A 24494-nucleotide genomic window follows, 5' to 3' on the forward strand; every position below is an offset into this window, starting at 1 on the left:
CTCTCTCAGCGGGTTCCAGCTGCCTCATTAGAGGGAGCAGCCTTTATTCTGTGTTTCACCTGTACTTGAAGCCTTTTCTGCTTGTTGAAAGAGTGGTTTATGTACTCTAGGGAGTGATAAAGCTGTAGGAAACCTGGCAGTGAAGGAAGCAAGGGACAGTGTCCAGATTCTCTTCTTAGCAACCAGAAGCAGGCCTGACTGCCAAGAGGTAATAGTGTGATGAGTTGGTTTGGTCCTCAGAATGGTGGGAGAAGGAGTCTTTGAAGAACCTCTCCAAGCCTCTTTTGCAGGCTAAACAACATGGAAACCCTGACCAGCTTCCTACCCCATGTCAGGTTTTCCTGGTTTACTCCCAAATTGGAATGAATTTCCCAGGTAACTCATGCTGGCTGTGTACAGGGGATGTTCAGGCAGTGGCAGGGGTCTGTGTTTTAGGGCAGAAGATGAGACTTGTGTGTTATTACAAGATTCAGCAGTACATGCAGTGTGTGGCCTCAAAATCTGCTGTTGCCTTTAGAGACAGCTGCTTGCTCAGAACAAAACCCAATGCTGCTTTTGTGTTTCAGAGTGACCCAAACACAAGGCAGTTAAAATCCAGCATGGAAAACTTAAAGTCCTTATGCTTCTTTCACCCCCTTAGGCATCGGGAAAGGGAAATGGTCTTGTATTCATAGCAGACTAAAAGTAGAAGTCCAGCTTTTTCATGGGTTTACTGCAAGATATTCAGCTACCGTCCGTCTCTCTGTGCATCCATTTGGGAACTGGAAGCCTGGTGTGCAATCCTTATTCTTTGCTGGGTTTGTGTCTTTATTTTATAGCATATTCAGGGAAAGATCTGTCTCCTGCATTGTACAGTTCTCACCAGACTTGGCCTGGATTTCTCTTGGGCCCTCTAGATGCTTTTGTGATAGAAATATATTAATTCCTGTTTTTTTAAAACAAGAAAATCTTTCCCATTTTAAATTCCAATGAATATTTAGAAAAACCCTGATTAAAGTTTGCACATGCTTTGGAGACACTCTCTTTCTCCAGCACATTCAAATAAATCTCAGTTTCAGGGATGTCAGAACCATTTTTATGCCCCAATAATGTGCTTGAAACAGAACAAAGGGGCCATCTATGATGTCTATAATAAAAATCCCCTTTAAGCAGCGTGTGAGCCCTCTAGTGGGATCCGCTGGGTTGTTCCAGTCCCCAGCAGCCTCTTTTGCATTTACCTGCATGTGATAACCACGATTCCTTTAGATGTGACTGAGCCTCTGGGCTTTCCTCATGCAGCCTGACTTGACCTGTGTGTCTTTTCCCATCCTTGTCACAGCTGTCCCTTCCTTCTGCAGACTTAACACCAGCAAGTGGGAGCTTTAAAATAGATATAAGATGGAAAGGCAGGAGGGATGAAAGGATAGGAAGAAAGAGATAGAGAGCATGGGGAAATATCCCACTGACCGCAGCTTAGTCTGGTTCAGAAATCACTGTAATCCCTTCTTTTGCTCTTTTGAATGGAAGGTAAAGGTGATTCCTAGACAGAGGCCCTGCCTAGGATAGTAAGTGTTTTCTTTCCAGGTATCTGGACCAAGGCTGCAGCTTTACACAGGATTTATTAGTCAATGCTAGGCTAGCTGCTTGTCCATTTTGGCCAGCCTAGCACAAACTCTCTCAAAACACCAAGCTCTTGGCATCCCCAGAGACTGCTACTGGAACTGCTGGTACGGAGTTTTTGGAAGGACACTAGGAATGAGTTCTGCTTCATATTCCTTGAACTCTGTCACTGACGCAGTGAATGTATTTAAGAGATCTTGTGGAAGCAGCTTATATCCATTTATCTTAGTAGCTCTACAATGCTTTCTGCTCAGAACCTGAGCAAGCCCATCATGTGCAGCTGCTTGAAAACCTGAAGTCCCTGTGAAAAGCCAAGGATTAATCTGGTACCTGGAGCACATTTGGTGTCCTGTATGTTTAACAGAGTGGCTTCTCTTGCCACAGTGTTACATCAGGGTTTGCTAAGGGCCCCTCAGTCCCTAAAACTTCTTTTCAGATCTATCTCTGATGCTTGTCTGATTTTGGCTGCTGAGACATACAGGGCCAGGCAGAGGATTGGCAGGGTCCTAACTGCCAAGCCAAGAGTCTGCAGGGTGAAAACCATCACAAAACCACCGAGGAGATATCTCACAGTGTTGGTGTTATTTCTGTGACTCTTCTCTATCAGTCATGTGCAGAGAGAGCAGAGACGAGAGCAGAGACAACCATGATCCCTGTGGGCTTTGCATATGTGTCATTTCATGCCACTGGAAACCACGATAGGAGGATAAGCTTTTTAGAGGATGTCATTGTCTGAGGGTCTGGATATATCCTATAGTTTGGTATGAGCATTACATCATAGAATCATGGAATGGTTTGTGTTGGAAGGGATCTTAAGCTCAACCTGGCCTTGAGCACTGCCAGGGATGGGGCAGCCACAGCTTCTCTGGGCACCCTGTGCCAGCGCCTCAGCACCCTCACAGGGAAGAGCTTCTGCCTAAGAGCTCATCTCAGTCTCCCCTCTGGCAGGTTCAAGCCATTCCCCTTGGCCTGTCCCTACAGGCCCTTGTCCCAAGCCCCTCTCCAGGTTTCCTGCAGCCCCTTTAGGCACTGGAGCTGCTCTAAGGTCTCCCCTTCAGGAGCCTTCTCTTCTCCAGGCTGCCCCAGCCCAGCTCTCTCAGCCTGGCTCCAGAGCAGAGCTGCTCCAGCTCTCTGAGCATCTTTGTGGCCTCCTCTGGACTTGCTCCAACAGGTCCCAGAGCTGAATGCAGGACTGCAGGCGTGTGTGTGTGTGTGTGTGTAAATATTGCAAATCTCAACTGTGAGGGTTATTTTCCAGGGAAATGTAACTATAGAGCAGGGTGGTGAGAGCCAACCCCCAAAGGAAGGACCTTAGGCAGCAGCAGGTCATTGCCAAGTGCTTACTGTTGTGTCTGAAGGAGGGACCACTTCATCCCAAAGGCAGGTGGGAATCCATATGCAGGGCTGTGTGGGTGCTGAGGTCTGCCCACACCATTTAATGTCACAGCTGGTCTCCAGGCAGGCCAGGCGAGGAGGCTGGTCACCTCCCGGGCACATTGAGCACTCAACCCAGCAGGCTGACACCTCGAAGCATGGATGCTCTCGCTGTTTCATGGAGTCTTCTCAGGACAGGCTGTACCTTGGGAAAGAATAAGAACCTTTGTGCTGCTCCAGGGCTTTTTCTCTGCCAGTACAGGCAGCATTTAACACCTGACACAGAGTATTTGAGCAGAGAGTTAGAAATGATCACATTCCCTGTGAAAACCCCGGTGTCCCTGCAGTTGCTCAGACTCTCCTCTGGCTGCCACGGGGACATTAAAACTTCAGCAGTTTGCCTCTCTGAAGGCGGATTTTGGTTCCCTGCCTGGAAAAACAGTAGGCGAAATAGTAAAACCTTAAATTCGAACATGTGTAAGTTATACATCTTATTTCCATTTTCAAGCAACATTCCCTCAGTAAGACATGAGGAAAAAATTACCATCTGCCTCAGAATATCTCGGTGGAGCATTTATCTCCCAGCCATGATAACTGAATCTCAGTAATTTCTCCCTCTCAACCCCCCCCAGTTCAGATTAAGAAACAAATTTGTTTAGTGTCCAAACGTGGAGGCTTTGCCAGCTGAACTCAGAGGGTGGGATCTGGTGCGCTGTCGTAGTTCTTACCCTTCAGCAAAGGCTTGCCTCCCAAGCCACTTTGCTGCTGCCAGAGAAGAAGGGTGGCTGTGCCATTAAAGAGGTGGACTAAACTGCACTGGATCTGGGCTCTGGGCTCACTTAGCCTCAGCCTTGCACGTTAATGCACCCTTGTAAAGGTGAGGGCAATAATGCTGCTCTTCCCTGGTACCCTCTTAATGTGCTGTGTGCATGTGGCAGGCTGTGGACTGGTCTTTTAAGTGACCCTAGAGCTAAAAGCGTGACTTAGTACTGCAGCTGGAGAAAAACAAAATCTGTGCTCCCTATCTGTGGTTTGGAGGCACATAATTCTCCCAGAGCAGGACAGAGAAAGCCTCCTGCTTGCCAAGGGGCTGTGTGTAGTCCAGGTCTTAGCACAGTGCCACCTGAGTTGTTAAATGTTCCCTCCTCATCACTCCATCACCTCAGAAGTAAAACTGGGGCCAGAGCCTTTTTTGTGCACTGTTTCTGTGGTCTGAAGTCCCTGACTCATGCCTAAGGCACCTAAGCTGTGTGGGTTTCTTATCCAAGTAGCAGACAAGCCTGGGACTGTTTCACTGCTCAGAACAGACAAGATTCAGCCCTGTATAAATATGACTCTTGAGTTACCATGCTAATATGGTTGTATTCTCCTGTGATGACCCTGTCATTTTGGTGTGGGTGTTTGGTGTTCTTTGTTAACAAAATTAAGGGAGGGGTATCTTTATTTATGGTTAGCTCTGCACATGTGTTGTGAGGTGGGCAGTACAGCCTTTCTGGCACTTGGTAGAGTTCACAGAACAAGGTGTGCAGGGCTGTTTTTAACACAATGCAAAAGCATTAAGGTCCAACAAGGGCTCCTAGGAGCATCAGGCTATATCTAAAGGGTTGCTAAAATGAAGCTGAGTGATACAGGATGGAGAGGGAGTGAGGAATGTAACCGATAGACCTGCCGTTTCCATAACCCAAACCTCTTTCTGTTACAACAGGGATGAAAGGGGCATAAGAATGATGAGTCATCTGTTTCCTTTCACATTTCAGGGAGTCCCCCGTAGACTGTAGTGTGAACAAATGCAGCAAGCTCGTCGGAGGAGGGACAGAGTCCAGCCCCATGAGTTACAGCACCTACATGGATGAGAAGAATGGGCCTCCTCCCAACATGACTACCAACGAGAGGAGAGTCATTGTCCCAGCAGGTACCACCAGCATCAAAGTCTTTGTGTCATATTTCCTTGCAGTGTCTTTGATACCCAGCTGAACAGATAAGGCTTGTTTATCCGCTCTCTGAGGAATGCTCTTTCTTACAAACCATGTAAAAAGTAAGGAAAACATCAGAGTTTCTGGTTAGTGGGAATCACAGAATCCCAGCCTGGTTTGGTTTTTAAAGGACCTTTAGGCTCATCCAGTCCCAACCCCTTCCATGGACGGGGACACCTTCCACTAAAGCAGGTTGCTCCAAGCCCCTGTGTCCAACCTGGCCTTGAACACTGCCAGGGATGGGGAATTTCCTGTGTCCCAGTCTATGCTCTGCATTGAATCAGAATAAGAAATGGATGATTGCTGCTGCTTCTTTTTCCATTCTTTTTCTGGACTGAAGTGTTGTTTTGGTGTGTTGAACCAAATCCAACTCCTGTCATGTGTTAGAGGAGAATCTGCTTCCTGGGACATGTGTAGTGTGATCAAAGAGGCAAGAATAAGCATGAAGTAGACTCAAATTCTAACTCCCATGGTGCTCTGCAGGATCCAGATGCACTTTCATGTCACATTGATTCAAAAGGAGCTATTTTGTTTTCTTTTTCTGTTAGAAGTAGAAAACCAGAAAAAACGTATTTAGCAGGAACTGCATTATCCTTCCAAAACGTGTTCCACAGAAACATTCCTGTGCAGCGCTCTGTTTGTGTGTAATATCCACATCTGCTCTCTGCAATTGGCAGGATGCATTTGATGCATTTGGATAGTCGAGGATGAGAGCTGCTGTGGCAGGCAACTGGTGAAGTCTGAGCCTGGAACTAGAGGGAGTCTTTTCCCTGCAAAGGTTATAAACACCAGAGATAGATTCAGGCTAGCCCAGGAACTTGCCAGCAAGGGAGATGCTATGAGCCAAGCCCTGCACCGGAACATCCACTGCTTTCAAGGGGTGCAGCTTTTCTCAGCCAGTGTTGTGAGGGTTTCACCAAGGGTTGTAGCTGATTCAAACAGATGTTGGCAGAAAGAAATGTACTCGTGGAATTTAGCGCTGTTTTCTGATCATGGCTTGACCATGAACAGATGACAATTCCCAAGCATTTGGTTGCCATTTAGGATGAAAAGGAAAAGCTTGAACTGAATGTAGTGAAGAGAAGGGAATAAAAGATTGACAGCAAATCTCAAAGTAGCATTTAAGTTGTTGTTAGGATCTGCCTAGAGGGACTGGCTAACCAAGCTGGTGACATATGAGATGTGTTCTCAGCATTTACATTGCCTAGAAAGGTGTTAGCTGATGCCAACTAATCATTATGTTATTAAAGACATTCAAGAGGTAACTTACATCCTGCTCTTCAGCATGCTATTTATGCATATTTGAAAAGACCAAGGGTGGGATAAAGTTTAGCACAGTTGCTGAAAGAGGAGAAATTCCTTTTAGTGCCCTCAGTGGAAGAGAGGGTTTAAAATCTTTTCCTTGAAGGAAAGCGAAAAAAGGACTTTTTCTCCCCCCATGAGCATCTACAAATCAAAATCTTGAGATACTTGTGAAATAGCAGTGATTTACCAGACTTTGGAAGACAATAACAAGCATGATCCCAGATCTCTGGCTGCAGGCTATGAGGCTAAATTCATTCAAGAAAGGCATTGGGAAATTTTAATATAATCCAGAGCAAAGATTTATAGTGCATTAGGGTGAAGATAGGCAAGAATAATGTCACATTAGGCTTGCAATAGTAATAATAATGAACTCTAAGCCATGTTTCAAGAAGGCAGCTTTTCAGAGACCATTCAGTGCCTTTTGCAGTGATAAATATGCTGAACAAATAGCTGACGTTCAAAAGTGTTTGTTTAAAGAGAGACCACAGATTCATTTTGCCATCCAAAACTTGGTTGGTTTTTTTTTTCTTTTCAAAACTGAAGACAAATAACTCTTTCAATTACTAAAATAAAAAAAAAGAATCCTCCCTTGAATACTTGCATTGTAAAATTTGCAGCCTTGTGCCAGTGCTTCGAAAGCAGAATTCAAATTAGCTATTGCCAAAACATGAAGGAAATCCATCTTTCTTTCCCAAAGCAAAGGTGTGGGGTTATAACTGCCATGGTTAGAAGGCAGCATTAAGCAGTTTGCTGAGGAAATGTCAGGGTTGTAATTTCAATATTCCTTGATGTGCTTCTCCATTTCAGGCTGTTATTCCAGAAAGGTGCCCAGGAATGCACCAGGTGTACCTGACCTTTTGTGTCTAGGGTTCCCTGCAGCCCAAGCACATGCAGCCTGCAGTCCTGGGTGAAGGAACTGTTTTATACACTATAAAACGTGTGGCTGAGACATTTCTTGTCCCTCCCCAGAGCACAGCCTCCCAGCTACGTGTTTCTGCTCTGTTTTCTCAACTGCCTCAGGACCTGAGGTGTTGGAGGTTTATGTGAGAGGAATGTGTCAGCTATGATGGACAGATGCATCTCCAAAGTTGAAGCGTGGCTTTGCAATCTTCTCCGGTTGCAGTAGAACATGAATTGGCAGCTTAAGTTTTGAGATGGGGAGAAGCAGCACAGGAAACGTCTGAAAGTGCAGATACGCTCTGAAAATGACTCTGTAAAATGGTATCGTGGCACAAATTCTTGCTGGGACTTTCTGATCCGATGCTCTTTGCAAAATGCAAAGGGTGAGTTCTTTTTTTAACCACTGATGCAGCAAACCATCACCATGGGGTCTGAAACTCCAGCCGGGTTCAATCTCTCTCGTACGTCACCGCCAGCAATAAAGATTCCACAGCTGGAGCTTTGCTGACAGTTGATAATGATGCATGAGACAGTATAAAATCCACATTGCCCTCCAATAGGTTTTGCAGGGCTAGCGGAGGTAGGGCTCTGTTCTTGTCAGCGGGGTGAACATTTGTGACTCAGAGATACATGGCAAGCTGTTCTGTTTAAGCAATAATATTCTTCCTTTTTCAGAGTCCCTTTGCTGACCATAAATACCACCATCCTCAGACTTTAAAATGCCATCTGTCGGGACTTTGTAATGTGCTTGTGAAGGATGGTGTGACTTACACAGCACTGATGTCATTCTATAGCATTGCAGAACCAACACCGTGACATACCCTTTCACAGGGATGAGTCTGCTTTTGGAAGCTTTATTCCAGAGTCAGAAAAGCCACAGTCAAATGTCACTTATGTTGCTCCCAAGCTTCAGCATAAGATTCAGGCAGGTGGAAGTCAATCAAAAGAACTTACCCAGAGGGTCAGTGTGAGTAGCTTATGTGCCTTGAGTCTTGTTACAGTACAGTACTTGTTCAGCTTGGCAAAATGCATTGGAATCTGTAAATTAAATACATTTGGTTGTGGAAACAATGGTTAATGCCTTGATTGGGCTACAGTGAGTGCTAAGGCTTGCATATAGCATTACTACTCTTTGTACTTTCCTGCCAGATCCCACCCTATGGACTCAGGAACATGTGCGCCAGTGGCTGGAATGGGCTATAAAGGAATATGGATTAATGGAGATTGACACCACCATCTTCCAGAATATGGATGGCAAGGAGCTCTGCAAAATGAACAAGGACGACTTCCTCCGAACCACCTCCCTCTACAACACAGAAGTTCTGTTGTCTCACCTCAGTTACCTCAGGGAAAGTAAGTACTGCCTTGACATAGCCCAGCCCTAGCACAACACACTGAGAGGCTGAGCAATAAGCTCCTAGAGGTCTTCCTGCGGGATAAATAGCAGGAAAGGTGAGGATGAAAGAACAGAGAAAGGCAAGCAGAAAGAGCAAACAAGGAAGGGAGGAATAAAAAGTGGGTTGGAAAGCTAATTTTAACTTAGATGGAGTTACTGGTGCTATCAAGGAGGTGAAGAACTGAGCAGGACTCTTAGGAAGATTAGATAGTCTTACAGACAATAAAACCATCTGTAGCTGCATGATAAAAATACATAGATTTGCTCTGGAGATTAAACCAAATATTAACTGATGTGTCACGGGCAAATTATCCCATAGCTTTGCAGTTCGAGGCCTGTGCACTTTCCCCTAAGGCTTCTGGTAAATACTGCTTTAAAATAGGACCCACAACTGGCTGGAGTTGGGGTTTTTCTGTGTTCCTGGAGGCCCAAATCTATTGAAAAGAGGAAAAAAGACAGGAGTGATTCCCTAAATGTAAATGTGTTAAAGCAGATGTTGTGCAAACTGCCTAGTACTCAAACAAGTTTTGCTGAACCTCCTTATTACTACTCTCTGCCCCATGCTAAAGTATGCTGCATTAAGCCCCTAAGAGAAAAGCTGTGATCTGTCTTTACTTCATCTACAAGGTGGAGGTAAAAGCATTTCTTTTCTTCATTAAGGCGTGCTAGGGATGATTGTTATGATGAAGCCAGAGAATTAGAGCTAAATCCATCATCCTCCAACATATTTTGAAGTGAGGCAGCTTGAGGACTGAAAAATCAGGAGAAAGTGCCATAAAGGAAGGTAGGAGGGCAGGGAGGGAAAGGAAAAAGTCTTATTTTCTCCACTGAGCAATCAAATTGTGATGTAAAAGCAGCTGAAGATGTCTCCATCTGGCCAGTGCAATAAAGCAGTGAGGCAGCATTTATGTAGGGTGTTTCTTCAAAGCTCTTCAGCACTGCCTCTGCTAAAATCAGTGGGAGTTTTGCAGATGACAGTGGGACAGGAGTTAGATCACAGATGGGTGCCTCTGGAAGCCCCACCTTTATTTTTTTGGAGGAGTAGAGCCAAGAAAATGATTCACAACAAATAACCCAATTGTTGGATGTGAACGGTTTCTGTCCCTTGCGACTTCCCCAAGAAATCATTTCCCCTCCAAAATGATTTGCCCATTTCATCCTGTTTCATCAGCAAAGGGCTCACAGAACACTTCGAGATGATTGCAGATAACAACCTTTAACTAGGGTTTGCACACAGAATTACACACTTCTATGGGAAATGGCAAGGCAGTTCTTAAAGCCAGCGCTGCTTTGGCCAAACCTGCTGACTTTGGTTGGGCAAATCAGATGCTTTGTAACCGGAAAAGTTGTTCAATTCCCATAAGATAAATACTCAAGTGAGACACTTGAATTGTCTTATTGATAAGACTTGAGAATTGACAGAAAGATATGAAGGAGGAGTTGTATGGGTTTTGAATCAAAGAACTAGGCTGAACTTGAAAAGGTTGGCAGAAGAGTTGAATTCTTCTGCTGCTCCAGACAGCATCTCCAGAGATAATCTCATGTGTTGGATATCCCATTGTTTGGGGTGTTCAAAGAGAGTATCAGGAATGAAATTCTTAATCTCATAGCATAACATGCCTGAAGACCTCGATTCATTTGCCACCTTTACCATTTGCTGCTATTTGTTCAGGAGCACATTCCTGATATCCTTTAGATACCTTTAGTTAGTAGTCTGGTTACACTGATCTCTCTTTAGGAAAGAAGCAACAGGATACATAGAAATTCAGGATGTTAGTCCCCTCATTCACACATTGCCTTTACATGCCTGAAATTAGGAGGAAGAAACCTTTGCCTCAGTTCCTCTGTGCTTACTTTCTGTAGAATGGAGCTAGTGATCCTGCCTTCTTGTTGGTCCAATCTGTGGGACAGGGATTGTGTCTCGTGCTTCTCAAGACCCAGCACCATGGAGCCCTAATGCAGCCCCAACACTTAAGCACTGCTGCAATGCATATTGAATAATAATCAGAAAAATACAGTGTTCTGCCAGGGCAATGCCTACAAACTATCATTTCTATGCTATGAAGCTAGTGCAAAACCCGAGCAGCTTTGCTGGCCTCAGACAAATCAGTTTTACATGGATGCATATGAAAGCAGAATTCAATCCTGGCCCATCCCCAGCTTTTATGATTATAAATTTCTCCCCGCTCAGCCCCTTGGGCTGCTGTAAGACGTCATGCGAGCGCTGTCGCTATTAAAGCAAGCTCCTGTCTGAGTGGAGGTCGGGCAGCCTCTGAAGAGCATTCCTTTCCATGCAGCTGTTCCCAGCGCTGCCTTAATGACAGTCTGGTTTCTGGATTGCTGGTTAACTCCCTCATGGAGTAACGCCTCCGAAAGGAGCTTATTGTTTTTCCAGACTGATTTCCAGCGGATGTTTAGTGCCGAGCCTCTGAGCTCAGTGCCATGGGGAGATGGGCTTTTTGTTTCATGAGTTTTCCCCTTTTGGAAGGTTGGTTGTTTCCGAGACATCCAGCTCTGCTCCTGCTCAGGGTGGAGAGCACATCACAGCAGCAAAACACAGGAGAACTTTGGGGAGCTGCAGATCTATAGGCTGGATTCCTTCTGCCCAGTCTCTCTCTTGAGAGGTGTTCATCCTCACAGGATGTTAAGATGGAGATGTGATGACTAGTGAATCCTCAGCTTTGGTGCTGGTGTTCCAAGTAACAAACCTGCTCTGAACTTTCCTAGCCAGGCAAGGAGAGACCCCCTGAAAATCAGCTTCCTCAGAAGGTTTTCAGCATTTTACACTCCTGATCAGGGTGGAATCATTCTTAAAACTGCCCATGAGGTACATTATTTAGGCACAGCTGAGTCCAGATTGAAAAACTACACCAGTAACATACACACAAGCACAACAAAAGCTCAATCTTAGTTTTGGCGATAGAAGGTTCAGGTGAGCTGTTTAATACTGTCAGTACTAAACCAAACTCATAACACCTTTAGTCTTCAGGCAAAACTTCGGTCTGGATCAGAATCATGCAGTTGTTTCCTGTTTCCATGACCTATTGAAGCAGTCAGGAATAGAGATGTCTCTGTTGTGTAGATTTCAGGCTTGCAGAACCCACTTCTGCAGCATGCTCTATCCTTTGGAGGCTCTCAAAAGACTCCCCATTGTTTTTTCTTAAGGGAACTTACTGTCTACCCTCCTAAACCATTATCTTTAAGTGCTTCTTCCAGTTTCTTCTCCAAAACGGTGAAGCCGTGCCTTGGCTTTTCCTTCTCATCCATCCCCCTGCATCTTCGTTCTCCAGACTGACTGACTGCTGTGCTGGTATCTTTTTCAAACAGTCTGCCTGGTGAATCCTCTCCAGCCAGCCAGCGGGCAGTGGGAAGGGAGATCTGAATGTTTTCATGCTATGTTTGGGATGAACATCAAAAGAAGCCTGAACTGTCACCTCCTGTCCTTTTCCTTTCTAGTGATGGGGGTGTTGCTTGTGTGTGGTGTGTACAAACGAAAAGAGCCTGAAGGGGAAAGAATGAGGCTGTGGCGAGAAGCAGAAGCAGAAAACTGCTTTGTGGTTTCGAGCCATATATTAATGCCAAACAAAACTATACTGCTAAATGCAGCAGACCCTGATTCTACCAGAAGATGTGGAGGGAAAGCCACATGGCCTTCAGAAGGTGAGGCTAAAAAAGACCTCCAGATTAAATAGACTTTGAGATGTTCCTGCATCTTGAGAGGAGGAGCTGCCTTGTGCAAAGGAAGGTTTTGTGGGGGAGAAACTCTTCAGCTCCGTTTTTCAGTCCTTTCCATCTTCCCCTTTTATTAATACAAAGGAAAGAAAAGAAGAAAGGAAATGGTGAGGGGGACACCATAAGGTGTAATATGTTTGATATTAATTATAGGAGAATAGCCCTGTGCTTTATTAATAATGCCAGTGTTTCCAGAAGGAGCTGATTTACTCTGAGGTGGCACTGACCCAGTGAGGGGCAGGGGGAAGAAGAACCAACCAAAACTTCACTGCACCATAGTTCTGCCCAGTGAGTAAGGGAGGGAGCAGCCTGGCCTCTGTCTGTCTGTCTGTCTGTCTGTCTGTCTGTCGGCCTCTCTCTGCCTGATCTGTGTCTCTGGCTTTCTCTCTTTGCCTCCTTCATTGAAAACCCTTAATAGGAAACACATTTCCTTTTCTGTGGTGTTCCCACCAGAAACCTCAGACTGCCGGGCAAAGGTGAGAACTTTGAGCAATTAAACTGGGGGAGGCGCCGTCCCTTTCCAGTGGCCTGGGCTGCATTTGCTTAGTGTAAAGTAGCTATAGGTTGAGCCTACCGGCTTGTTCAGTGCTATTCATCACCCCACCCCCACCTCCTCAACCAGGCATTTGCAGCCTATTTAGTCATAGAAAACCCTGTTTCTGAATTCCCCAGCACTTCCCTGTCTGGCAGGGTCAAGCTAGGCTGGGCGTTGTGCTCAGGATCTGCTTCAAATAACCTGAAAAGGAGGAGCGGACAGGAGTTTCCCCGCAGATACTCAAGGAAGAAATGCCAAAGCCAGAAACCATCTGATGAAAACCTGAGTTACGTGGACAAAGCTGTTTTAATTCCCCCCCCCATAGCAGCAAAAGCCCAGCCAGTCTCTAATTATTTAAGACAATCACTTTGGCTGTCTGCAGCTTTCACAGCCAAAGGTACCCTTGGGATCCCTTTGAACTCTTTACCTCCCAGTTTACCATGTTATCCATCCTGCTATTTTGAAATAGACATCCCCTGTCTTGCAGCATCTGGTAGCATCCATCCTCTAGTGACTAGGCTTTGTTTTCCAACACCTTCTATCTCTGTGTACATGGTGGCTTGCACACGTCTTTGGCTTTGTTTGCATTTGGGGAAGAAAATAAATCCATAGGAACACAAGGCCAGTAAGATCCAGCACCTGCAATTGGCTATTACTCCTGGCAGTGAACTGCCTAATCCTCAGCTCTCACAGGAAAGCAAGACATACTGTGAATACTATTGAGGGGCAAGTGAGGTCAGTGTTATTTGGGATCATGTGGATTAGAAGAATGTGGAGGCTGCGCAGCTCAGTCACAGGATCCTAATCAGTGTTACAGTACCTGCAAAAGAGGTATTCTTAGCCCTGCTAAAGAACCTGGGGATGCTCAGGGGCAGCACAGCACTCTATAGTATCTGTACTGTTTGCTCTTTGTGGCTCAGGACAACGTACCTTAAATGGGACAGAATCTCACTGAGTAGAGGGCCATATAGGTAGAACAGCAGAAAGTGTCTGTAAAAGCACTTCTCATACCAATCCATAGCAAGAGCAGTACCCTGCTCCAGTTCACAGCAGCAGTCCCCACAAAGAAGGGCCTCAGCCCGGTTAGGAACATCGCTGCCTGTCACAGCAGAAACTATTCCAAAGAGCTGCAGGAAAGGTGAGCCTAGAAGATTATGTAGGGTAAGCACATATAATTAGACAACCATGAAATGTGTATTACACGCTGGCTTCCAAGAGCTCATGGGGCCTCTTCCTCCATTTCCCAAAGTGTTTGAAGAAGAACCAAAGGAAAATGCTTAGAAAGGAACACTTTCACCATAGACAGGGCAAAACAAAGACCTTCCAATGGGTTCTTTTTTCTGCTCCTCTTGAATAGTTTTGTTTCAAGTGGTGCTGGATCCAAAGACCACTCTGAACCAAGAAAGCTACTTTCAAATTGCACAAGGCATGGGACATGCTGGAGTATCAGTGATGGGTTTGCAGCTGTTGGCCCAAACCCAAGCATGTGACACTCTAAAAATGTTCAGATCCTGACGGTGCAATTCATGTCACTTCTCCTGCGTGTTCCTCAAACAGGAAAGTTCTCTATCACAGATAGAGAGAGAAAAGCTTCTTCCTTATCCTGTAACACAATCTGTGCCATAGTAATTTGTAGAGGCTCTGCTGTGACAGATATTGTACCTGTATAAATGCACTGCACAACCTCACCCTTCTATAGCAGTTTTCAACAGAGGTCGTCATGACACTCAGTGATGGAAGGAAATGTCTTTTGTTTTGCAAGTGGAGAAACAGTAGCGCTTGTGTGACATTACAGCTCGAAAGCTTTTAAAGGAATTTCATATCCATCATGCCTAACTGTCTGAAAAACTTGGTCTTTAGACACTAGTGATAGTACTTCCCACCTGTCTGCATGGTTCTTTGCTGACAGAGCACATTGAGACTGCAGTAACCCCTTTTCTTTTCATTACAGGTAGCTCACTGCTGGTCTACAACACTCCATCCCACACAGAAGCTTCCTCACGTCTTGCCACCAAAGAAGGTCAGTCTTCTTGAATATAAATGTCCTGACTTCCTGTGCTCTCACAGTGGTTTTGACTGGGTTAAAACTAGGCTTTTTACATCAACTCCTTGGCATGAAAGTGTTCTGATCTGCTATGCATGCAGAGCGTGGTTAAAATAGAGTAATTCACAATATGAAGCATCGTCCATGCTGGAAATCACACCCCTGCTTGTCCTTGGCAAAAATATCATGGCATAAAACATAGTTCTGTTCTTTTCACATGTATATTATTGTGTTGATGAGCTGATAGCATGTTTTCTGTTCTTTATGTGAAGCACTTCAAAACCTCAGGTATTCAGTAAAGGCTGAGACATCATTTTTCTCTGAGTAAGTTCATAGTGGAAAGGATAAAATTTTCTCATGCTAAATTCCATTATAAAGTAAAGGCCACTCAGGTCTTCCAAAACCCATTCATGAATCTGCCAGCCAGTTTCCAGCAGCAAGGAAGACTAAAGTGTATCTTTCTGCTACTTTCATTTTGGAACATTTAGGTTTTCTTTTTCAAATAACCCCAATTTTTTACTCTATTACAAGTTCTGATCCTGTAGATAGAGCTGAGAAACCCTGAAGTTTTAAAGTTAATTTATGTTTGTGTATCCTTCAGTCAGGTTTTTCAGGTTTTCCTCTGCAGCTACAGTCCTTGTCCTTATTTTTAATGAAAAACTGGATTCTCAGTCATGCTAAAATTATGAGAGTTGGGTGAGGGGCATGATGCACATCCCTTACCTACATAAGACACTAAGTCACAGTTGGACTATTGAATTGCTTAAGGCCAAATAGGGTGTTAAAGACCAAGAATCCAGTCCTGTGTTCTGTAACATATTGTGTAGGACTAGGAGCCTTGAGTTTTGGTCTTCCTTTCCCTTCGGCTAACTGCAGGAACATTGGCTTCATTCACTAAACCATGTTCAGCTCCTCCATTTGAGAAGCTTCTGGGACAAATGTGAAATCCCAGGGCTGCCGTATGAGATAAGCCACCTAGAAGCAGTCTGCTCTTGTGCTGAGGCAGCTTCCTCATCTCATATATAAACATTTCTTTGCTTTCCAGAACATGGCTTCATTGATGAGCTATGAGTTTGCACTTCAAAGAATAGTGGGAAAGGCAAAAAGTCTTTTATTGAAGTAGCTGGAGAGAGCCAGCACTTATTTCTCATTGCACCACGCTGTATTTCATCTCCAACATCTGTCTTGGACTCTGGGCACAATATCAGCACTGTTTTTTAGAGCAGCTTCTTTTGTGCAGCATGTAACTATCCACTTGAGCTGTCTGTTCTGTGGCATGCTGTTCTCTCTTCAAGAGACAGGCATTAGTTGATAAAACATGGTACATTACAGAGACAAAGCTGTTGAGGCTTTTCTGTGCCTGACTCCTTTGACGTTTAGAGTCATCTATCTAAAATTATTAAAAGCTAGGCTTGCTTCTATTTGAATAGAGCAGACACACATGCACGTGTTCCTCCCCAGTTCCCCCCCAAACAGATACGGACACATCCAAGACTGTGCTCTTTCTGTCCCAGGCCAGGTGGTTGCTAAAAATAAAGGGAAGAAGCTGTGATTTTTTTTATTAAAGAGAAATGCTCTGTGTCAAATTGCACTCCTTTGGATTTCCTGTACCCGTTATCTCTCCAAGCTGGGCCTAGAGACAGTCAGAGAGAAAGAAAAATGTTCCTCCCCCTCCATTTTTACTACCCTCAAGTGTGTTTCCTTACTGCAGCTGACAGCAGTTTGCATTTGATTTCTGTCAGCCAGGCGTTTTTAACTTTACATGGTACTTTCATCATGTGTCAATAAAGGACGAAACACACCCACGGGACAGTCAAATAAAAATTAAGAACTAGCATGGAAATGTTGAAATCCCACCTATTTCTTTTCCAGTTCTTCCTACAACGCAGATATTTCCTCTGCATTCACTCATGGTCTAGAGAAACCAACCCACTTCAACCTCCCACAACCTATTCGTGCTCCAAATCTTATTTGTGAGATAAGATGACAGGATAAGAGACATGTGAACATGACAGGCTGACAGATAAGGAATTGGGGGAACAGAGTGAAGTGTCTTGCCCAATATCACAGGAGAAACTCGTGATGGATGTAAAACTGGTCTTAGAATTCCTCAGCCTTTGTCTGTTAAGCAACAAGATTTTTCTTGCTTCCTTTTAGGGCTTTTTAACGGGCTCGGTTCAAGATGATGATATTCTTTTGGAAAAGGAATTTCAGCTTAAAAATAATGACTTTTGGTTTTAATAAGTATTTACTGTCTTCCTAACTTCTCAAAAGAGAAAACATTTTTCTTAACGTTAATGCATCTTGAATCTACTGTAAGCATTTCTTCTCTCTATGGCTGTGAATGAAACCAGAGAAACAACCTTTTTCTATCCACCTTCCCCTGAGGATTCCAAAGCAGCAGGAGGAGGTGATGAAATAGTACAATGCATGTCAGAGATAGGGAAAAAGAATAGTGTTTTCTTCACTCCTCCAGTAATTCTTCTTGCACGTTCTTCTAAGATCACACAGCTGATGCAAATAACCTGCTTGTGCAAATTCCAGGCATGCTCTTTGCATACGCTTCCACTAGGCTTAAGACCACATATTCCATTCGCATACTGTAAAAAGGAACCTACGTGGCGAAAAACTGCTTTCATAGCAGAAACAGATACTGTAAACTTACACAGCTGGTGCACGAAGGATCAGATAGGTAGAAACCTCAGGGTGTTCAAAGGACTCTTGCTGCCTGAGCTTCTTTGCTTCTCAGCCTCATAAACACTCAAAAGTATGGTATTTAGCGTCATTGGTACAAATTGTCTTCAGCTGCCTCTGAGAAATAAACTGCTCTAATGAAAATCACCAGGAGTTTTTTGGCTGGGGAACCATTTTCTGGGCAATGAAACAAGGTCGCTCTCGTTGCTGAATGGAAAGATTTGTGTCCCGCTCCCAGTGCTCCACTGCCGAGATGGTCGGTTTCATTTTCCATCACCGTTTGGAGCAATGACTGACCTACTGTAGGTACTGGAGACATACGGGAAGAATCTGAGCCCACATGGTCTGCCCAAGTCCATGGGGATCTTAAATTGCTCGCCTTTAGAATGGTGTCATTTAAGTAGGTTTCCATAGGGAAATGGAAAGTATATTCACATACAACAACATTTAGGAGGCCAAAGTGCTGTGTCCAGCGTGGCTGTGAGCATTCTGGCCTCAATCCAAGGCATTTTTAAAGTCCATGCTTACTTTTAAGTGTGTTGGGGTCTGCATAACTCCTCCAGCACTGTCCTCCATATGCCAGGCTTAGCCTAAGGCTGAGAAGAGTGGTAAACCAGCACTAACCCAAAGTCTCATAAATCCAACCTAAATTCAAGTAGCACACAGGAAAAACGGATCTGCTACCATCATTTTCAAAGAGGGAGGAAATTCGTATGTGAACACATGAATATGGATGTAGGAAATGAATGCGAAGGATTTAGTCTGTGGCTATCCCCTGTTTACGTTTGCATTATAGAAGTGTTTGTGTGAACAATGAGGATGTTTGGGTATAAGGTGTGTTTGCTTGTAGGTTTTCTTTGGTTGTTGGCAGATTTAAGTAGGTAGCTCTGAAACTCACACAGCATGGTTTCCTGTGGGTTTGTGCTTGTGAGCCCCTGAGGAAGAGTTTCCTGATGTCGGAGCATTTCCTAAGCTCTCTTAACACAGATTCCCTGGTACCAGGAAAAATATGAGGTCGTGCAGCTGCTTTTCTTGCTGTCAGGGCCACAATCTCTCTCCTCTTTTACTTTCAATTGGTGTAAACTCTTTAAACCCCATCATCTTGTCAAATTCAGTGACAATTTGGAGTGACAGGCTCAAGAATCTGGGGGCACTGGAGAGAGGAGCAAAGCGACCACAGGCACCGCGGTTGCGTAAGCACGGTTCCCATAGGGAAAGAGTCTCAAATTCCTGCATAAAATGCTTCTCTTGAAAAGGCCATTTTTCAGGTGTGAAAAATACTGACCAGCTCCAGCGAATCCTTCTTTTGAGTGTGTCAGCAAGGCCTCATGCTCGCAGCAAAGGTTGCAAACCCTCCGGTCTCAGTGGTGGCAGGGGAAAAGCAGCCGCGGCTTTGTGCCCTCTCCACTGTCTGTACAGGCTGAAACATTCGTCAACGATATTTGTGTGCCTGGTGATGAAGTATCCCAGTTTTAGCTCTGCAGCAGAAAAAGGGGAGGCTTTTTTGGTGCTTCAACTGTGTGGCCAACCCAGGGATTTATGATTTCAGGAGAGACAGTAGCAAGCGCTCTCGGATTTTTCCTTTTTCCCTTTTTTTTTCTAATTGTTTTCCTTTGGAATTCCAGAGTTAGTGTTTTGTCTGCTTTCTCCCTGACCCTCTTCGGAGGCAGGCGTGTGTTTTTTCACCAGAAAAACTGGGAACAAAGAATCGTTGTCTTTAAGCTGTAGCAGGCAGGAAACCCAACTCACAAGGGATCACCCTGAGCCAGCGCTGTCCCAGAGTAGACTCCAGTTCTGTGAATTCAACCTGACAGCTTGTCTGGAGCACTTTCTAAGTAACCATTATCCTTCCTTTTCTCCCAGCAAAAGAGCTATTATTTTTTTGCCTAGGGTGCACTGCAAGCAATGTTATTGCACATGGAGGGGGGGGTTTGCATGTTTGCTGGGGTGCAGTCCCTCCTGTGAAAAGCTCTTGGAAGTGCTTTGCCTGGTTTACGAAGACAAGAGTAAATCTGTTTCCTGCTAGTGAGTTAAATGGGCAAACGCTGTGCAAAACGCAACCCTAAGGTCTGCGCATGTGTCTCTACCCTTCCCTTTTCTCTTTGCGTGTATTGCTGCATCTAGCTTTTTGCTGCAGGAATACTTCTGCAATTTGAGTGGTTTGGAGTGCCAGCACATTAACCTCCCTGTATGCTGCGGGGGTGAAATATGCCCAGTGCTGTTTGTGCACAACCTGTATGTGTTTGGGATGGATGTGTATATAGATACGTGTGTGAAGGGTGCTGAGAAATGTGCCTTTCATAATATGCAGTTGTCTGTGTTTTTACACAGTAACTTGCCAGCGTGTGGCTGTTCATGCCTGCAACTTGGCATAACATGTATGTTAACTGGCAAGAGACTGATGCTCTGGGAGGGATTCTTAGGACACATACTTCATGCAGTGTGCATTGGGACTTCTGCTGCTGCTATTAAGAAAAGCCACAACAACAACCTCATTCTCATTGCTTCCTCTGGTCCCGTATAACGTGTCTTTGTCAGTGCTGCAGAGGGTAAGGCAGGCGGGGATCAGGAAGTTCCAGCTGGGGGTGTTTTTCTACCCACACTGGCACAACTGGGGGCTGTCGCCTGTGCCTCAAAGCAAACAGGGAGCGACTCCAGATTTGAGGGGCCAGAGCTCTTGTCTGAGAGGGGAGCAGAGCTCCAGGCTCTAGATTTGCAGTGCGTAGGAGCCCCTTTGTGTCACCCTGCCAGGATAAAGGTAGCGAGGGAGAGGGATTGCAGATCACAAGCCGGATCCTGGTGACCTGCCACAGAAGGGACTTCCCTGTGTGCAAGCAGAATGAAAGTCCTTTGAAAGCCCTGGATCCTAGTTCTGTGCATATGCTAAGCTCCAGATCCTTGTAGCTTCAGGTCCTTGTTGCTTCAATCTAACGCTGAATCTAGTACTGGAATTATATTGAAGGCTTTTGATTGCTCTGATCTGTTTCTCTAAGGACAGCAATGCATAACTGCGCTCTCAGCTACTTTCAGAATTCCCCAAGTGAAATCTGTTATTCATGCCCGTGTTCTGCCACAGGTTTCATGGTAAATCCAGCAGTCAGTCCCTTTGCACTTGGTTTGGGTTGACTTCAGGTCAAAACCCAATGTTGTTGCAAGCCTGGACTTTGGTCTCTGTGCCAGTTATCTGTAGAGCAGTTTAATAACAATGTAGAGATGTATGATAATATTGTTTTGTTGTTAATTTCAAAATAATGGAATAGTCTGATCATGTAGAATGGGAGTTATATTGAAATTCTGCACTTAGCTTGTTTCTTCCTCTTAGTGGAGAGCCCTAGAATTACTTAATTCCACATCTGATCCATGTGCTGGCGATTCTTTAGTGTAATGTTGTGGTCTTGAAGCAGAAATGAATGAGTTTGGTGCCTGAAGGCACTGCAAAGTTGAGAAGAGTCAGAGTAATACTGGCTGTGAACAGCATAACATGTGGCATATGTGCAAAGTAATTGTTTTAATTAGCAGAAAGAGTAAGTTGAAAAGTAATTCACTGCAAAACAAATGATGCTGTGGCTGAGAGTTCGAGGCCGCAGTGTACACAGTTAGGATACAGATGTTAACTTGTACCTGGGTGTGTGCCATAGGGCTAAATGTAGGGGAAGCTGGTTGCTAACTGTCTGAACCACCTCTTTGAAGAGGCCAGAGGAGTCCTCATGCTCTGCTTTCTAGTCCTGCTCCGCTCTGTCAAACCTCCTACAGGCAGATGACAGCATCCAGAGCCTTCACAGCTTTGTGCTAAGGAAAACTGCATCAAAGCAAACCTCTTGCTGCTGACACTGTAAGGTTTTGCTCTGTATGTATGGAGCATTTAGTACATGTACTTGGAGCCAGAGTGGGCTGGGGAAGAACCTCACAGACTCTACAACTTTAATGTTTGCTGCCATCATTTAAAACAATGCATCTAATGTTTCGAGGAGGAGCTGGAGGTGTTTTTGGCTTCCTTGCCCCTCCAGAAACCCACAGTCTAGGTTTCTTCTCTCCAACTGGCTTTAAACACAACCCCACCTCTTCAATGCGATCTCCAGGAGGTTAAATGCTGCGAGTGTGAGGGCTCAGCAGCTTGGCAGCCCTCGCTTACATGTTTGCTTTGCAGCAGGAGTGTTTTTTGTTCCCCTGCGCCCACACTGGGACTCTTCCAGGGTACCAGAATAGTGCCACCACACACAACCTCGCTCCGGGAGGGAAAGCGGTGAGGTCCCATGCCCTTCTTTCTCTCTCTCCCTATAAAGTAGTTGCCACAAAATAGACCCCAAGTGACCACTTATATTAATCACAAGTCTGGATCCCCCAGGGCACCTGGTTCTGCTTTCCCCATTTAGAGAGGCTAATTTAAATTCCAGCCACCAAGCCAGAATCCTTTCTTTCTACTGAAGCGGAAGGACTCATGGCAAAAACCAGACTGTTCTGCATGGAGAATCCCATGGATCCCATGGCCCTCTTTAGGTTGGCAGCCTTTTCCTTTCCCTTACTCTGATTTGCTTCATTTAAATCTGTAAGCACAAGTCCTGTCTGGAAATACAGTGCCTGTGCTCACTAACCAAGTAAGATGGGGTGTTCTGTGTTTCTGGTTTGGGCTTTTTTTCTGTCAGGAGAACTGTGGTCATCCAACCTTTGTTGTTTTTAAATCACCCCAAGATGCTATGGTAAGGAATGCAGTGGATGATGGCTAAATGACTACAGTCATTACTGTTGGTATTAATCATCTGAGTTGGCAAGGCAGACTTGGTCTGAGGCTGCCAATGCATTTCAGAGGGAAATGGAGGCAGTGTTAGTGAGCAGGCAGACAAGTCACTGAAACTTGGGAAACTTACCTCTGTTTCCTTCCTGGCTCTGTCCTCCTGACTCAGGACAAGCCACTTTCCACTCGCTGGCTGTCCAATGTCCTTGGAGATATCAGCTCCAGTAGGCAGAGATGGGGGGCTCTTCCTATTGCTTAGCAGCTGCCATAGTAGGGAATCTAGATGCCTCCACGAGTTTGCTGCATGCGTGTTTCTCCAGACATCCTAGAATCCCAGAATGGTTTGGGTTGGAAGAGACCTTAAAACTCACCCTGGCCCTACCTGCCCTTGTAAACATCCTCTATGAAAGCTGATCTCAGAAAGATGGGGTATGAAAGCTTCTTGGGAGGTTTCAAGTGATGCTCAGCTCCATGACAGGGCTTCTCCTGAGGGAAATGTGATGGGGATAGCATTTGCAGAGGCTGGGCTCAGTGTTTGGATGCTCCTGTGTTACATGTAGAGTTGCATTTCAGGATGCTGTTCGATATGGACAAGCAGTCCCATGGCTATTGTGTTAACCTAGTGTGACACTGCCCATGGGGCTGACAGAGGAGCTAATGTTCAGAGCAGTCACTCTGCAACTTGCCAGTGAGCCCCAGCAGCTCATAAAGCAGACAGTACCTGGCTGGAAAAGAGCTGCTGCTGCTGCCAGTGATGCCACGAATAGGATAAATATGTTATGCTTTCCTTCCCAGCCTTGCTTGTAATTAAGGGCACTATGCCAGCATAGGCAGCATTTCAAACAAGATTCTCCTATAGTGCCTATAGCATTCAGTCCATAAATGACCCAGCCCCACTGCATCCATCCTAGAACAAAAAAGGCCTGACAAATGAGGATATTACCGGCCCAGTGCCCATTGTTCTCCTTCTTATCAAGCCTGGTAGCACAAAATAGTGACTGAATCTGGTCTGACTAATAAAGCTCCTATGGAGGGAGCAGGATGAAGGGGCTGTCAGCACTTAGCAAGCAGCTCAGGAAGCACAGGGACTGTGAGCCTATTGTTCAGCTGAAATCCTCCCCCCTCCAGCTTCTCCCCTCCACCTCAAGCTCTCAGATTTATAATTTTAAAGAACTCTCTAAAGCTTATCAGAGAGGCTTTGCTCTCTAATACATCATATCTTAAACACAGATTCCCCAATGGCTTGCTCATTGGACTGCAGTCAGGCTAAAAGGACTGCTAGGCATCTGGGATCTTCTTTGCTGTGCTGTGGGATTTTCAGCTTGGTTTCCAAGGGAAGCGCGTGTCTGTCCATCTGCCCCCAGCAATACTGGAGCCTGTTAGTCTGTTTAGACTAAATATGATCCAGAGGTATGGGGAACAGGAGCAAAGTAGCACTCAAGCTGTGAGATGGGGGGGGATGTCTGTGGAGGTGGGCTGGTGGCTCAGTGGAGCCTGCCTTATCTTCCCAATGGCAGTGCCAAGCCTCCCACACTTTCACAGCACAACATGCAGCCGTTCTCCTCCTCCATGTCCCACAGTCTCAGTCAGGGGATCCCTGGGATTCACTCCTTGGTTTCTACCCCACATCAAGTCCTTCTGTTGTTGTATCAGACAGCTTGACAAGAAGAAACCGCAGAGGCTTGGATAATTTAGTTCATCTCTTGAGCCTTCTCAATGCCCACTGCTGATCCTGCTAATTTTGCCATGTTCTAAGCTTTTTGTCAGCCTTCTTTCACCGCTGTGTTGTCTCTGATTTACATCAAATCACAGAGGAATCGATAGGCTTCGAAAGGGGAGTTGCACAGCAGAGGATGAGAACTTCCAAATAGCATGGAGGGTGGAGAAGTAGGAGCCAAGGGACATTTGGGGTGAGAAAGCATAGACCAAGGTTAGAAGGGGTCCAGAGACCAATGCTATGCAGTCTGCTTTCTGGGAAAGCCATTTCATCTGGGAAAGGCATGTAAAGCCTGAGAAAAGTGCATTTATGCATGTAAATAAATAACATGATATTTAACCTTCTTCCCAGGCGTGCTGTGAGTGTGAATGTTTGCAAAGCTGTGAGATCCTCAGTTGAAAGGTGCTGTGAAAGTGCAAAGCATTATTAATATCCTTTACCTTACTCATAATAGAGTATGCGTTCATTGTGGGGAGTTTCTGGACATAAACCA

General features: G+C 45.2%; 1 protein-coding gene and 1 long non-coding RNA gene across 6 annotated transcripts in view; one reads left to right on the forward strand and one right to left on the reverse strand.

Annotated features, from left to right (window-relative positions):
* The window catches only part of LOC133220402 (uncharacterized), a 158598-nt gene that overhangs the window by 131464 nt on the left and 2640 nt on the right, over positions 1 to 24494 (reverse strand). The gene's annotated exons all lie outside the window — the stretch shown is intronic.
* Positions 1 to 24494, forward strand: part of FLI1 (Fli-1 proto-oncogene, ETS transcription factor) — a 78951-nt gene that overhangs the window by 46576 nt on the left and 7881 nt on the right. For all 5 annotated transcript variants that reach the window (XM_061368444.1, XM_061368445.1, XM_061368446.1 and 2 more), the window contains 3 exons: positions 4731 to 4885; positions 8301 to 8504; positions 14766 to 14834. In XM_061368444.1, the coding sequence (XP_061224428.1) occupies positions 4731 to 4885; positions 8301 to 8504; positions 14766 to 14834 (428 nt within the window). The remainder of the gene's footprint in view (positions 1 to 4730; positions 4886 to 8300; positions 8505 to 14765; positions 14835 to 24494) is intronic.

Source organism: Neopsephotus bourkii, unplaced genomic scaffold, assembly GCF_033783945.1.
Source record: "Neopsephotus bourkii isolate Nb327-2 ecotype Australia unplaced genomic scaffold, CSIRO-AGI_Nbou_v1 NB_1433, whole genome shotgun sequence".
Taxonomy (NCBI): domain Eukaryota; kingdom Metazoa; phylum Chordata; class Aves; order Psittaciformes; family Psittacidae; genus Neopsephotus; species Neopsephotus bourkii.